At 36.1% G+C, this 15,955-nt stretch overlaps 2 protein-coding genes across 11 annotated transcripts in view; one reads left to right on the forward strand and one right to left on the reverse strand.

The window, feature by feature from the left end:
• The window catches only part of LOC121867185 (tRNA pseudouridine synthase A-like), a 30,793-nt gene extending 29,691 nt beyond the window's left edge, over positions 1 to 1,102 (forward strand). For all 6 annotated transcript variants that reach the window (XM_042366982.1, XM_042366988.1, XM_042366984.1 and 3 more), the window contains one exon: positions 444 to 1,102. The gene's annotated coding sequence lies outside the window, so the exon portion shown is untranslated. The remainder of the gene's footprint in view (positions 1 to 443) is intronic.
• Positions 1 to 13,425, reverse strand: part of LOC121867184 (cytoplasmic tRNA 2-thiolation protein 2-A-like) — a 32,922-nt gene extending 19,497 nt beyond the window's left edge. For 2 of the 5 annotated variants that reach the window (XM_042366978.1, XM_042366977.1), the window contains exons 1-8: positions 13,291 to 13,420; positions 11,762 to 11,868; positions 9,671 to 9,745; positions 8,969 to 9,168; positions 6,628 to 6,776; positions 4,399 to 4,647; positions 1,344 to 1,472; positions 432 to 977 (exon numbers count right to left, since the gene is read on the reverse strand). In XM_042366978.1, coding sequence (XP_042222912.1) covers positions 432 to 977; positions 1,344 to 1,472; positions 4,399 to 4,647; positions 6,628 to 6,776; positions 8,969 to 9,168; positions 9,671 to 9,745; positions 11,762 to 11,829 — 1,416 coding nt within the window. In that variant the 5' untranslated portion in view covers positions 11,830 to 11,868; positions 13,291 to 13,420. Of the gene's footprint in view, positions 1 to 431; positions 978 to 1,343; positions 1,473 to 4,398; positions 4,648 to 6,627; positions 6,777 to 8,968; positions 9,169 to 9,670; positions 9,746 to 11,761; positions 11,869 to 12,150; positions 12,234 to 13,290 lie in introns of all 5 variants that reach the window. The other 3 variants (XM_042366979.1, XM_042366980.1, XM_042366981.1) reach the window with 3 other exon arrangements.
• Positions 13,426 to 15,955: the final 2,530 nt, after the last annotated feature.

Raw genomic sequence — 15,955 nt, forward strand, 5'->3', positions numbered from 1 at the left:
GTGCTATAATAAATAATAAGAATTATATGAAGATCATCATAAAATACAAAACAATAGCACATAGTTCATGTACAAAAATAGCTTTTCTGCACTCAAACCATTCTCTGGGTGACACCAAGAGTGAACCACATAGTTCTACCTGGCTGCCAGCCACCCAGCTGACTCAGACATGTGTGGCTGCTGCTGCGCTGGCAATGCAATTACAGTAAACCCTTGATAATTCGACACATATGGGGCTTTGGCCTTGCCGAGTTATCCCAATTTCTGACTTGAGAAAAATGACACCATGCTAAAATGTTTTCAATACACAATCTTTCACTTTACGATTAAGTATTTAGGAACGTAACTGATCGTATATCGAGGGATGCCTGCACATGTGTATAAATATATATCATTATGAACTTCTAAATACTAGTGACTCAATTACTTACCATCTCCTTCAGAATGATGCGGCATCCATAACACAGAAGATCTTCTATCATATCTTTAGTTAGAAGTTTAAGTCCTGAATTTGCAGTGGATTTGGCTCCATCACAGCAATCTGAATTCTGGCTGCAGTCACAAGAATCTTCAGTCTTACTTACAGTGTTCTTTAGCTCATTGGAGTCATTCACTTCTCCATTCAAGATCATCTTACTTTTCCCATCTGAAATTCTATTTGTAGAATTTTGTTGTAAAGTGTGCACTGATGGGTGATTACATGACAGCTTTTGAGACACAAGAGTTGCAATGAAAGCTGATGCCTCACATTGACCTGTGTCTATTTGAGAACCACACATGACACAGGGATCATTGTTCACGTTTGCTGTTGACTTACTGCCACTATCACCATTCACATCAGGAGTTGAACACTTGCTGCTGCCTGAAGAGGTGGACATCAATTTGTCTCCTGTGCGGAATACTGTTGGAATAGTAGCAGGAAAGTCTTTTTGCAGGCCAAGAATAAACTCTTCTGTGCATGATACAATGCTGGTGCCCTGCAAAGGAAATGACACTGATAATATTTTAAATAATTTTTCTTGTATATAAAAAATCACTTTACATATGGAGGACTGAAGTGAAATCCCATTTTATGAACGAGAGTAAACAAATAGAACCTAAATTACTTGGTTTTTCTATCACTCGTGCAATTTCTCATCATTATCCATGTTTTATTGCCATTTTCTAATATTTAAGCATACCGTTGTTCTGTATTTATTGTATTATTGTGGGGGGTAAGTAGTACATTAAAGGGATGTCATAAAAAAGCTCCCAATAATAATAGACACCACATGCCTTAATCTGCTAAACAGTTTTCACTGTACACTGTGCAGTATACACATTAAGAGATGTTAATAATTTACCTCAGGGTTAAATGATGGAGCTGGCAGTATAGTCAGCCCATGGAGAAGAATATACTGTTGGATTTCATACTCCAGGATTTCCCTCATGGGTCGATAAACTTCTACATCCCGGTGAAGTGCCCTAAAGTGCTGGAAATTAAAAAATATATATAAGTGAAATATTGATAATCAGACCAATTGGAGTATAGTCACTCTGATAAAACTATTTTTCTGATAAACTTAATACCAATACTTTTACTGGATATATTAGACGTATTTTAATATATGCGATGACAGTCCAAAGCAACTACTACTGGATGTTCAGTGGATATACAGGGTGTACATAAATGATTACCCTAAAAAACAGTATGCTCTCATACTTTAACCAGGGTCATCACTTATGGACACCCTGTATATCATGACTTAAGCTAACTGAAGTTTTGGTTACTGTTGCTACCCTGTAGTGAAAAGTGAAAGAGGATCTTATAGTCAAGACTTTCTATTAGGGACAGTGTGGATACTGCATAGTATGCTAAGCCTTCAGTACTCAAGGAGGCAGCATGGCCAGTACTGCACTCGACTACATTCACTTAGGTACCCATTTACAGCTGGGTGAACCTACCCCCTGAAAAGGAGGCGAGTGTTGTATCCACTCGACCGCCGCCCTGTAGTAACAGTAGTATTTCTATATAGCACAAAATAAATGTCTAACTTATGAACACCTGGGCACAGCATCCTTCACCCTGTGACCAGATGTTACTAAAAATATATTTAATGGCATAGACTCATGACCCTGACAACCTATGAGGTCACAAACTTAAGAGCTGGCCACCTATCCCATCCCCCCTTTCTCTTTCAATAACTGGCCACCAACCCTCTTTCTCAACAGCAGGCCATCTACTCTCTTTGTCAACAGCTGGCCATTTACTCTCTTTGTCAACAGCTGGCCATTTACTCTCTCAAAAGCTGTCCATCTACACTCAACATCTGGCAACCTACACTCTCAATAGCTGCCCAACTACTCTCAACAGCTGACTATCTACTCTCTCTCAATAGCTGACCCCATTCTCTCTCTTTTTAGTAGGGTAGTATCAAACTACCTTTATTCTTTGGAAATACTTTGTGTAAGAAAGTTTATACTGTATATATATATATATATATATATATATATATATATATATATATATATATATATATATATATATATATATATATATATATATATATATATATATATATATATATATATATATATATATATTATATATATATATATATATATATATATGCAAGAAATCACTGTAGGTGCGCTATGATTCAGTATATGCTGATAACCACAAGGAAAGAAGAAAACACGAAGTTCCCAAGCGCTTTCGTGTAATTCACATCTTCAGGGGTGAGTACAGACTAGAGAGAGTAATACAAATCAAGGTGTATATATACAGAGGAGGGTGAGACCAGGTCCACAATGGTCAGGTATTAGGTAATGACCCTACTAATCTTTAAATAGCTTAATCTGGATCCCCTTTCAAACTGGACTGGGGTCCAGACACATGTATCCCCAACCCGGGAAACCCGGGAGAAAACGACTAAAATCTAGTTAGTGTGGGGGGAACGTTCATGTAAACAGGGGCTGCCACTGTGTTGGCACAGGAATGTAATTAACAGCTGCCTCTGAGGAGGCAGTAAAAGTGTCTTAAGAAATATGAATTATGTAGAGTACATAATAACCAATGAAATTAACAGTGAAAACATAACCTCTGCATTTTTTATATTCACAAATCGGGGGATGGTCTTAATACATCACTAATGTTAAAGCAAAATATCATAGATAGGGAGATAAAAATTGGAGGATACCTGAATACAGGTATAAAGAAAAAATCAATATGATACAGGCCGTCAAATGGAGGTATTTTGGGGACATGACGCTTGAATAGAGCGGAGTGTGACAGCCGAGACAGTACACATGGCTGCCAGACGTATAAGAGTGCCTGGCAACACCAGCTGATGGGTGATTTGCCGAATACAGCTGTACTGAGAGCCAGCACCAAGCTGCCAAGAGCGTACGAGACCGAGAAAAATTAATGTTTTTTCCTAGATATTAAAACCCTAAGCGTCAAAAAAAGTTCATATGGCATATAAAAACCCTGAGGGTGTTAAGTCTAGGCTAAGAATTACAGTAGGTTCGGTATTCTTAGATAGACTAAGTCAGAAATCCCCTATCCTATCAAACTTTCCACTTTGCAATATTGACAATACAAACCTCCGCCCAACCAGAAATTTCGGCCCAACCGATTAGAGGAAGTTTACTGTACTATATTTTAAACTTGAGCAAAGGGCTCTAGTGATACCTATTTTCAAAATGCCGAACACATCCATTTTCAAATCTAAACTAACACTTCACAAACTTACATTAACTGACACTGGTCGGCTCTCTAGCTGGTCAGGCTGTCTGTCATTTCTGTTACACACTGTTGGCATGTACTGTCTCTAAAATGTATCATAACATAAACTAGTGTTGATCAAGTCTGGTTTTAAAGGTGCTCACACTCTTGTCACATTCTCTGACAGGTTATTTCAAGAGTTCTTAACTTTTACTCTCAACTTTCTTTGGCAAGCTATTACAATAGATCACAACTCATACTGTCAACACATTCTTTGGCAGGCAAATCAAATCTGCATCCTCTTCATGACTTTTGCTTTCACCTCAGACTATCCCATCCATGAAAATACAACCATGATGATATAACACAGCCTTGATGTAAACCTTTTTTTCACTGCAAACCAGCTCCCCTCTTATCTTTCTGCAGAATAATGTATATTTATCTCATCAGAAGAGGAGGGCAACTGATGGCAGTTACCACTTTTGACATGAAATATAAAAGTTACCATGGTTATTAACATCAAACACTATTATATTAGCAGAGGGCAAGAAGGTAACTCTTTCAATACCACAATGGGAAAGTTAACATGCTTCGTAAATAATTTAAGCAGGTTTGTGTCTCCTAATTTATACATGAGAAACACCACGCAAGATCCACATACAAATCTAAGACCGACAACATCATTAACTCACCACTCGACTTGGTAGCTGTGAGCCCCTTCCTACTGCCACCTGTGACAAGATGTTGATAGATAATTTTGTTGAATTATCTGCAAAGAATACTTTTGTGTAACCTAAGTCATGAGCACTTTGCAAGATAACTTTGTGTCTCAGCTGTTCATGTAGATCCTGCTGAGCTGATATACTCCTGCAGGAGGTGAGGAGCTCACACAATTTCTTGTCAAGATCTGGACTGCCTGGAAGATTCATCTCTTTCCATTCCTGTAAAACAATTTTGAATTATTACTGGAGACACAAAATACTAAACTTGCATGTAAGAATTGCAATATACACAATACTAATCATTTCACAATCCCTTCTACTTTTTGTTATGAAAATCTGAACTGGATGAAGAACATTTGCAATTTGCATATACAGTACAGTACAGCAGGGCCTTACTGTCACCTGGAGTCTGAACAACTGTATATTCCAGAAAGCAGTTGTTCAGACTTGAAGAAAGTTATAATTTGTTAAAATGTGTTTTGAAATTACAGAATTAGTGTTGAAATGAGAAAAAGTACTGTAGTGTCTTCAAGGAATTTTTCGTGTCTGTTATGGAGCTGCAGTCCTGTATGCTATATTTCCTATTCAAATACAAAGTACGATATTGAGCGACAATTCTCGGTCCCACTCTTGAGTTATATCGAGGATCTACTGAACAGGTGCTTCTCTACTTACGAACGAGTTACGTTCCTGAGGCTTGTTTATAAGTCCAACTTTATTCTTGTAGATACCAAACATATTGTAAAAAATAAAAGGATTATGGATATTTAGTACAGCTATACCCATTAATACAGCCTTAAAACAAGGCTCACTCTTCTCCTCTTAGGTAATGTTTGTTCTATCTGGAATTTTCTTCAAAATAATCCAGTCTCATCCACATTAAACACCTGTTCTGGCAGGTAACCCACCTCAGTGATGATGTTTGTACCTCTGAAAGTTTGTAAGTAGAATGTTCTAAGTAGAGGAGCACCTGTATTCACAAATACACTCATCAGCTGTAACAAATTCATTCTATCATATTGTAACTGATTTAGTCAATTTGGTCAATATCATCTGATGTACTCAACATTTTTGCAATTATCCCAGTTACTGGCAGCCTTTCTGTTCTTCACTCTGTCAATAATTTTCTTCACCCATTCTTTTCAGCCACATAACCCTCCAAAATATTTAAATGTCTCTGTTTTAGGACCTAGATATTCTAAGGTTTCCTCATCATCTCATTAACTGAATATTCCCAAATGACTTACCAATCATTAGAACCATGTAGCTGTCCACACATTGGTGCATGTGCTAAGAAGATCCATATTATACGACAGCAATTTGGATCTTCAAAGCAAATTTTATGATGTCGTTTATAATCAATGTAAACAAAAGCAGAGTACAGTGTATGTTCCCTGTTGCAAGCTGGTATGAAGATAAAAGATAGTTAAGCAGTAATTTCAAATTTCTTTGGTTTTGGATTCTAGTCACAACTGGGGATTAGGGATTCAACCCTCAAGGCATGACTTTACAAGTTGCTTGATCCTGGTGTAACATTCTAAAGACACTTAGCTCTTTTATATACAGGCAAGAATAAGAAACCCATGTCTTTACTCAATATGGAGCCAGATGAAACTGAGGACAGTCCTGCACTCTGGTTCATATCACACAGAATTTACAGTGTAAGTGCCACAACTCTTCAGCCTTCTTCTTTAAGTGGTGACTATTGCATTACTAATCACTGGAAGAGTACTAGCGGGCATTATCTGGGCGAATCCAGGGTTTCCATCCCCTTAAACTCGTCTGAACATTACTACAGTGGGGTATGCTATAACGAATCTAATTGGTTCTAGAACCTTGTTCGTTATTGCATTCGTTCGTTATAGGATTAATCCGTTCCAGGCCCCCAAATACAACCACTTAACACTGAAAAATATAATATACAATTGTAAAAATTGTAAAAAAGTGCATAAATATGCATCAAAACTCCTGAAATAAAGAATATCATTAATACTTATAATAAAAAACAATAAATTAGAAAAAAAAAATACTGTTCGTTGTAGGAGTTTCGTTCGTTATAGCATTCTCAATTTTATAGGTAAAACCGTTCGTTATAGGAATATTCGTAGTAGAATCCGTTCGTTATAGCATACCCCACTTATATGCGAGTCGACTGAGCCACACATTAAGTCCTAAAAATAAAAAAAATAAAAAACTCACCTTAGTAAATAAGACAGGAGGATGTGCTTCTGGTGCCATGACTTGTTGTAATGATGTAACATAACACAGAAAATCCCTTGATATGACCTCGCTACAGATTTTTTCTACATACTCTGGGCCTGTTTTAGGACTGTTGCTGACACAACTTTCTGTAAAGGCATATAAAATGAGCAATTAAACATTTTAAACTACAAAAGAACTAATCTTGAAATCTCATTTCAGGACCAAGCCCAGAACTAAGCAGCTCAAATAATGTGCTCAATAAGTCAGTTTTAGACCCAGGAGACCTGTAACTGCCACCTTGAAAAGGCGAAAGGTAAAGGATTTTCCTCTTATTAAATTAGAAGGCCATATAAGTACAGTACATGACATTAAATCACCTACTGCACTGACGTTACATGTGTCCCGACGACCAGGTCGAAGTCGAAAATAATACTGTACATAGAAATTCTAAAATGGGTGTCTCTTTTTCTTCTCAGCACCATGAGTACTCTCACTTTTATGCTTGCCAGCCATTTTAAAGGGAATTACAAACAAAAATTTTTTCAGTACACAGCGCGATCACTAACGTTGGGACTTGAAAATATGTAATGTGAAAAATATTTTATACAACCATGGCCGTCATATGTCCGGGTGGTCCATAAGTCGAGGAGTGTGTGTGTATGTGTGTATATATATATATATATATATATATATATATATATATATATATATATATATATATATATATATATATATATATATATATATATATATATATTTTATATATATATATATATATATATATATATATATATATATATATATTTTATATATATATATATATATATATATATATATATATATATATATATATAATATATATATATATATATATATATATATATATATATATATTTCATGTAAATCCCACAATGGCGTGGATAAGGGCAAATGTGATAAAATCACACAGGAAAGAAAATGAAACAACGGGCACCTTAGCTTTTACGTCTTTATTCTAAAATATCTTCAGGTTGCCTCTGAAGATATGTGAATAAAACGAAAGCTAAATTAACGTGTTATCAGGCTCTCTCTATATATATATATATATATATATATATATATATATATATATATATATATATATATATATATATATATATATATATATATATATATATATATATATATATATATATATATATATATATATATATATATATATATATTTTTTTTTTTTTTTTTGGGGAACTTGCTTGTCTGGATTTGTTAAGGGAAAAGTTAAACGAACATTTAAAACATTCAAATTTATTGTATGTATCAAATTGCAAATCACTTGTGTCCATGTATAATTGGTATCAGTGGGCGTAACCCTTGCCATGTGATGTCAAAACATTACCTCAACTCACACCTACAGGGTGAGTGGGGAGGCAGAGACAACACCTGTGATTACCTACCACATCCCCTCCCTATAGCATGTTGTCATTGGTGTTAACACTTGTCATGTGAGTTCATAACTCCTGTCACCTCATCTCTACAGCCCCTTGGCTTGGTGGTTCCTTTGAAATGTTGACAACTTACTAGAGATAAATCACCTGTGCGTAAGTAACTAATCCTGGTACACTGATGACAAGTGGCAGCCCGTTGAAAGACCTCCCTGGTTAAAAATTTATGGGGAGCTAGGGTCATGCAGCACCTGACAATTTCCGTCAAGGCATTTTCCTCTCAAAATTTTAGCTTGTCTGCGGGGCTCAAAGATATGAAAAATCACTTTCTTAGCTCGTAGTCCAAACAATCAGGGGTGCTAGGCACTGCTAATCTGCACAACCTGAAGACATTTATATCTCCTATTTATTTGTTTTATTGGCCTGATTTATTCTAAGACTTTTGTGTTAATATTATAATGAATATTTTCGATGGCAAAAAATGTAAAATCTTTAAAAAAAAAAAAATAAATAAAACATTTTTCAACAATAGTGAGTGAGCAAGGTGGCTACACCTGGACCACAAGGGGTGTGAAGTAATGACAGGACAGAAGAAAGCCATGTCACAGAGATGAACTTTTGGGCTACATCTCTGGGGTCTACCAGGGTAAATCTGTTAATCATCATATAACCAGTCACCTTTCTTTCCATTTCCACACAACCCTAGACATTAATGATATCAAGCTACAAATTTTCAAGTCACTTTAATATCCAAAGTCTTTCTTATATCACAGAGGAAAATGACATTCTGTACATATGGGTGGTAAAACAGAGATAACATTATATGCCCCTAACAAACACTATGGTGGGAGCATAAAAAATTAGTGTCCAAACTTAATGTAGCTACACACTGCATCATGAATCACATTAAGACATACCATCAACATAGAGAAAAACAGGTTCAAAGCGCAACTTCTTATGAGAATTTTCATTTAGACCCTCTCGTATCAAGTGAAGGAGGGCGGCAGACGATGGTCCCCCTGAGGTAGCCACTAACACACGGTCCCCTGGCTGGATCTGTTTTGACTTCCCAATGGTGGAACGAAACTTGTGTACAAAATAAGACAAGAAGCACAACCTGAAAAAAAAAATAAATAAATATAAATAAATTAAAGAGGCCCAAACAGTACTGTATAAGCATGTAAATTAACTGGATCTAGTAGACTATCTGGTGGGAAGGTAAAAGATATGGCGAGGTACAATGGTAAATAAAATTGGACTAAGAAAGGTGATCAACCAATCTCCAGGTGTTGTGAATGTTCATGTAAAACAACATGTGTGCTGTATCTCTTCGTCCTGGATGTATGGAAACCTACCATACAAATACTGCAACAAAGTAAGAAAATTTTATTTATGTACAGTATGTATAAGTATCAGACATAAATTACCAACCAGGGTTTGTATCAACCAAGAATATCCGGATAATCTGCCACTCCAGTGAATAAATTCCTTGCCAGATATATATCAATCAAGAAGTGATCATAACCAATATACAGCTCCTCCCCGACAAAGACCTACTCGACTTACGACCACCCGCACTTACGACCTGCCTCAGCTGTACCAAAAAATTTTCAAATTACCTGCAATATGCATCCTTGACTCTGAGCACCACTTCTGCCGCTGACTCCCCACACTTGCGACACATCACATCCCCTCTGAAGATAAATAAATATTTTTTTGTAAAGTTATAAAAAACCTCATGTATCTTTTTGGCGTTAAATTATATAGTACTGCAACATTACATTTCATATAACTTGTACTGTATATGATAACACCATCCAATGAAGAATAAAATACAAATGGACTTGTGGTGATATTAAAAGGCTCGAACATACAAATAAAAATATTGCAATGTTGATTTACTTCCCACATTAGAAATTCCTCTCATTGGGTACTTTATGAGTTTAACTCTTATGACTGTAGTGAGAATGGTTGTCCAATAAAGTATTCCATTCATTATAGAGGAACTATAAAATTTATTCTTATTATAACAAAAACAAACATCAATGAAGCAGAAGAAAAAGATATTTACGTGAATACCAATACAGTACAGTACAGTGAAACTTTCAGAATCCAAAGATGGCTCGGGATGAAGCAGTGTTAAAAATCTGGAAAACTTTGGACTTTGCAGTAGTGTACTGTAATGTTAAACCCCTGGACTAGACAATACAGTTAATACTGATTTATGCACCACCAAATGGTAGAGATGATTAAAAAAAATAAATAAAATAAATACAAAAAATAAAGATGGCAAGAGAAGTTAAATGAATGTTTGACTATAATGGGAGATTTTAAAGCAGAATTAAGATAAGAAAAAAATCACCTGAAGTAGGTCTGTATATTATTTCCAATACTATGTTATCTATTTTAAATATCCAATGAAAGTACAGTGTAGTTGTAAGTAGTGATGAAGAAATTAAAACAAGTGGTAAAGTTCTGTAATATTAAATATGGTTTGTGGATGAGCCTGTTCTTCTTACAGATAGTGAAGAGGCCTTACTAAAACTAGTAAAGAGATTAGTGACAAAAGGTGAAAACATGAGCTGTGCATAACACTGTCAAGAGAGAAGTAATGGCTGTTCCCAAATTATAAAATATCCTAGAAGTTAAAGAAAGTACAGTAATAGAGAAATTAAACAAGTGAAACTTTTGTGTAGTTGGGAGGTAAAATTAGTTGTGATGATAAATGACAGAAGTAATTTAAAACAACGAGAAATCAAACAAAAATAACATTTAATAATTTTGGAGACATTAGCTTCAGTTTAAGAAAAAAGACTACTGAAAGACAGTAATATCTCCGTTAGCCAGAATCCCTCAAACCCCAAACTCTCCGATAGGCAGAATTGAAATTTTCTCGGAAAATCGTTGCCAAAGCCGGAATTTTCCAGCTTTAAGAACGATTTTCCGAGGGGGCACATTTTCCGGACAACTCAAGAGAAAATTTTCCCGATTCCTGGAAAATTCTGGGGATGAGGGATATTTTTCCGGGTTTGAGTGATGATGTAATGGGCAATTTCTGAAACTTCCGAGAACATTTTTCCGTTACCCAGAAAATTCCGGGGATGAGGGATTTTTTTTCCAGCTTTGAGAGTCATCTCATTACCTGGAAATCTCTCATTCCCGGAAGTGCTCTGTACCAATTGCTCCGGCTAATGGAGATATCACTATACTGTACATTACAGTATATTATACAGTATATGATCAGTACTATTGTATGGTTCAGACGCTTACACTTTCACCAAACACCAGAAGCCTTCAAGGTGTGCTACAGGAGGATGTTACTTAAGTTATGCGTACTGATATAAAGCAAATGAGAAGCACAATACTAAGACTGGCAAGATGAATGATAGAAATACAGTACTGGAAATTTATAGTCTAAAACACTTGAATTTGAGGGCTGTGGTTGCTGATCCTCATGCATAAGGATAATATTTTGATGATTAGGTGACAACATATCTTATTAGTAATCATGCAGAAATGAATGACCAATGAAATACTTATCTGTACCTTGTTCACCATACCAATACACTTTTAGTTAATAAGCCCATTTTCAGTTATCGCTGTGAAATAATTTTCAACAAAACCGCATTTTTGCACATTTATACGGTATTCTTAAATTTATAAACTACACAGCTAGCAATTAAAATGAACTTGACCAGACACCAACTTACCCTGAAATGTCCAGTCCTCCAGTGGCACGTGTCATCACGGTTAATTCATCTGGATCCACACTACACATGGTTGTGACACACTTGTACAATTACAGTACCAAACTGTTCTGCCAGAAAAAATATGAAAAAAATTAACTTAATGTATATTCAAATATCTATATGTAACACTTCTAATAATTTCTTATTTCACATTTGAATAAAATGATACGACAACCTTTTACTTTTATTATAAGTATCTAGTTTTCTCTATCTATGATTATAAATCACTTGCAATGGGCAGGATATGAAGGATGAGGAACATTGCAGGGTAAAACACAGTGAAATACTGATCATATGACACCAAAATGATACCTCTATGTGCTTTGTATGCGATAAAATGATTCATTTACCATAAATATTCCTCTGAAAAATCTGCCAAGTCGGCGTGTGTTGTGGTCTGCTCTTTGTTTGATCCACTCGGTCCCGGCATACTCTCATGTCCACAAAAATGTAAAATTAAACCGTGCCACTTGAAGAAATTTATTTCATTGGTCCTAGATATCAAAGTATGTACATTCTGTTTAATATGGCAGGGGGAGTTCCCTGGCTAAGAAGTTAGGTAGGTTTCTTTGGTTGGTTAGGTCAGGTTCTATTAGGTTCTGTGTATTGCCGTACTGTTATTAATCACTTACTATTATCCAAAGAACACCTGTAAAAAAAATTAATGAAATCAAACAACACGTTCTGGTGTTAGCCATCTGCTCCAGGATTATCAAACTTATTTTAGTAACCATTTTCCCATTATGGCATAAAACAGTTCATTACCTTAATAAAAAAAAATGTGGTTTAGGTGCACAGAAGTTGTTAGGTATTATTGCAGCACATTAACTGAACTAATACCCTCCATTGAAGACAACAGGGTTACACACCTTGCATATACAGTACTTTGACAGATACCAATTAAAACAGGAAAACTGACAGCTTGGTCATATTGCCTTACTGTTTACCATTGCTGTATACCTGCACTGTAGGTACACAGGACACTGTGTACTGTACTCCCCGGGCCTATGTACACTGTATACCTACACTGTATATTCATGCTGAACTGTATAACTGCATAGTTTATATACATACCTATTCAATTGTAAAAACCTGTATGGCAATTTTACTGAATAAATATTATTATTAGCCGTGAATACAAACCATAATTCGATCCACTTAGTGCAAGTGTGAGCTATAATATAATTCCAAAGTTATTTTGTATTAAAAAATACGGTCAATTTATAGTACCACACCGTTCTTTATTTTGAGGAGTTTCGAACGAATTTGATATTCATTTCCACTGGAAATCACGTGTTTTTTTCTTCTGATAACCCACCACCTCCCACCAAACACTCAGAACGGAAAAAGTTGGGTTTATTAAAATAAATAACATAAGTTATATTACCAACCAAACCAAACCTAACCCCCGTCAAACAAATAATGGGGACGTTGTGAATGAGCGTTGTGATACTATAAATTCACCAAAAATACTGATAATAGATAGTTACAAGCAATATGATGAAATCCTGCTTCTGGGACTGTCAAACACGTTGGCTTGTTTTACTGTACCACTACACACACACCGTCAACCAACATGTTTGTTTGTGTTGTGACGGGTGGCATTTCAGTTAAACTTACGTGTAATACATTTTTTACATTACTGTACTATATTAATTCCGTGAAATCATACAATTTCAAATTAGTTTATGGAAATAGTAAGCACATTTTATTTTAAATATTATATAAAATATTTACATTTAAGCATCGGAAACTAAACAAGCATTGCACTAATTAGCCATGTTTCAAGACAAATAAGGACTAAATACTATTCTGTCTTCATATGTAATTCACTAAAAACATTAGGCATGCATGGGACTGTAAGAAATATTAAATAAGGACATAACACCTTAGGGTATTCGCGTGCATCCTCCTAATACGAAAAACATAATGACCACCGAAGGGTCAAGACGTACCTGGCGCTCCTCTCGGAACAGCCAGGTCAACTGTTAAGTTGGCCCATACCAACCCCCTCCCCTGAACTCTCCTCCCCACCGGAATATCAACAAGTTCTCGCCAGAAGCTACAATTTCATTTAGGAAAGGAACGGAACCAGTGTTAAACAGAGGTGAACAGTGGTGTACAGTGCTTAAGTCAGTGAGAACAACTCAACAGTAACAGTCGTACCCAAGTTAACCTTCACACAGTGAGGTCCCAGGTACCCAGTGATATCGGCCCGTGAGACCCAACAACAACCAGCGATGTGTTAATCCGTCTACGATAGGAAGGCCTAAGACCAAACCTCACTCATATAACACCATCTGTGAGGGAATTACTACACCACATGTCCCTCATAACACCATATGTGAGGGAATTACTACACCACGTCAGTCCCTCATAACACCATCTGTGAGGGAATTACTACACACGTGATGCCCACCATCTGTGAGGGAGTTACTACACCACGTGAGGCCCCTCATAACACCATCTGTGAGGAGGTCCCTGTTTACTACACCACCCTCATAACACCATCTGTGAGGGAATTACTACACACGTGAGGCCCCTCATAACACCATCTGTGACTACACACGTGAGGTGAGGCCCTCATAACACCATCTGTGAGGTAATTACTACACCACGTGAGGTCCCTCATAACACCATCTGTGAGGGAATTACTACACCACGTGAGGCCCCTCATAACACCATCTGCGAGGGAATTACTACACCACGAGTTTGCTGTTCAACACCTACATTAATCTGTATGTTCACTGTATGTTCCTTTACCTTTCTCTAATAAAGGCTTTTGTCAAACCACCCATGTATGTAATAAGTGATTTATGTCCAATGTATATTTTCAACCTTCGGGCTGCAGAATTTTTTCAATAAACCGTTAATTATTATTATTATTATTATTATTAAAAACTATAATGCCTCATTTACACACAATTGCTGGGTTTCAATTGTTTCTTACAATTGAAAGCACAACATGCATACTATATATGTTTTGTCACTCTTAATTTTTCTTGTATTTATTTATGGTTATTAATAATACATATAATTAATAATAATAACTTATTATTATTAATTATATTTAGTTATTTTTGTTTATATATTTTTATTAATTATTACGATTATTATATTTCCTTCCCCAGGCCCTGATGTGGGTCTGTGACTTGTGCTCGGGTGGGCTAATCCCCGTATAAAAAAAAAGAGCTAGATATCTCTTAATTTCACTTCGTTACTGATCGGCTCGTTAGCTGTCTGTACTTACACCGGTGTTGGTTAAGTGTGTGTCTTGAATAAGAACATAAGATATAGATATCTGTAATGTCTTTATTCAAAATTATTCCCCGCATGTACTGTATGTGTGGTCATATCGTTCAACACTTTTTAGATAGAATATAATTTGAGTTTTTGTTATTTTTTTATGGGAAGCTCCTAGTACTCAGCAGGAGTAGATCCAGGAATATAAAAATAGGGGGAGGTCCAAGAAGTTGTGGACGGGAAACATGGCGAGCGCAGTGACTCACCCAGCTGGAAGGGGGCATAAGTTCCCCGAAAATTGTTTGAAATCTGACCAATATCATGGGCATTTTGAGGCCATACTCACTTGATATTAGGAGATATTCTGAAGTCAATAGTAAATACTTTTTACTATACAAAAATGCCTGAGTACTATCGTGGACAAAAGTTCGCTCCCTGCAGTGAAACTGAAACACGGGAATGAGTTTCCGAACTGACTTACCCTGATTGTTATCTGGTGCGGGTGTGCTGTGCGGGTCGATACTGCTTCAGTTTGGGAAGGAGCGAACTTTTGTCTACGATAGTACAATACTGCATTGAAGAAAAAGCATTGGATTTTCTGGTGAAAGAGGGGGGGGGGGAGGGGTCCGAACCCCCAGGACCCGTCCTTGTCATGATATGGATTATTACCTGATCATGTTACAACTCGGTGTTGACTCCTCGTGATAAATCTCGCTGAATTAACAATGCTATTAAGTCACTGGGAAACAAGGTACAAATATACTGTATAATGAGTTAATCTTAGCCAAGCATTCACCCAAGCTAACATTTTACAGTATCAAGATTAGATAACACGAAAAAATATATATCGGATAAATAATACGATGTATACAATCATGAATAAAAAACCAAGTCAATGTAGTTTGGGGGAAC

This window comes from Homarus americanus, unplaced genomic scaffold (assembly GCF_018991925.1).
Source record: "Homarus americanus isolate GMGI-L3 unplaced genomic scaffold, GMGI_Hamer_2.0 scaffold6317, whole genome shotgun sequence".
In the NCBI taxonomy this organism is placed as follows: domain Eukaryota; kingdom Metazoa; phylum Arthropoda; class Malacostraca; order Decapoda; family Nephropidae; genus Homarus; species Homarus americanus.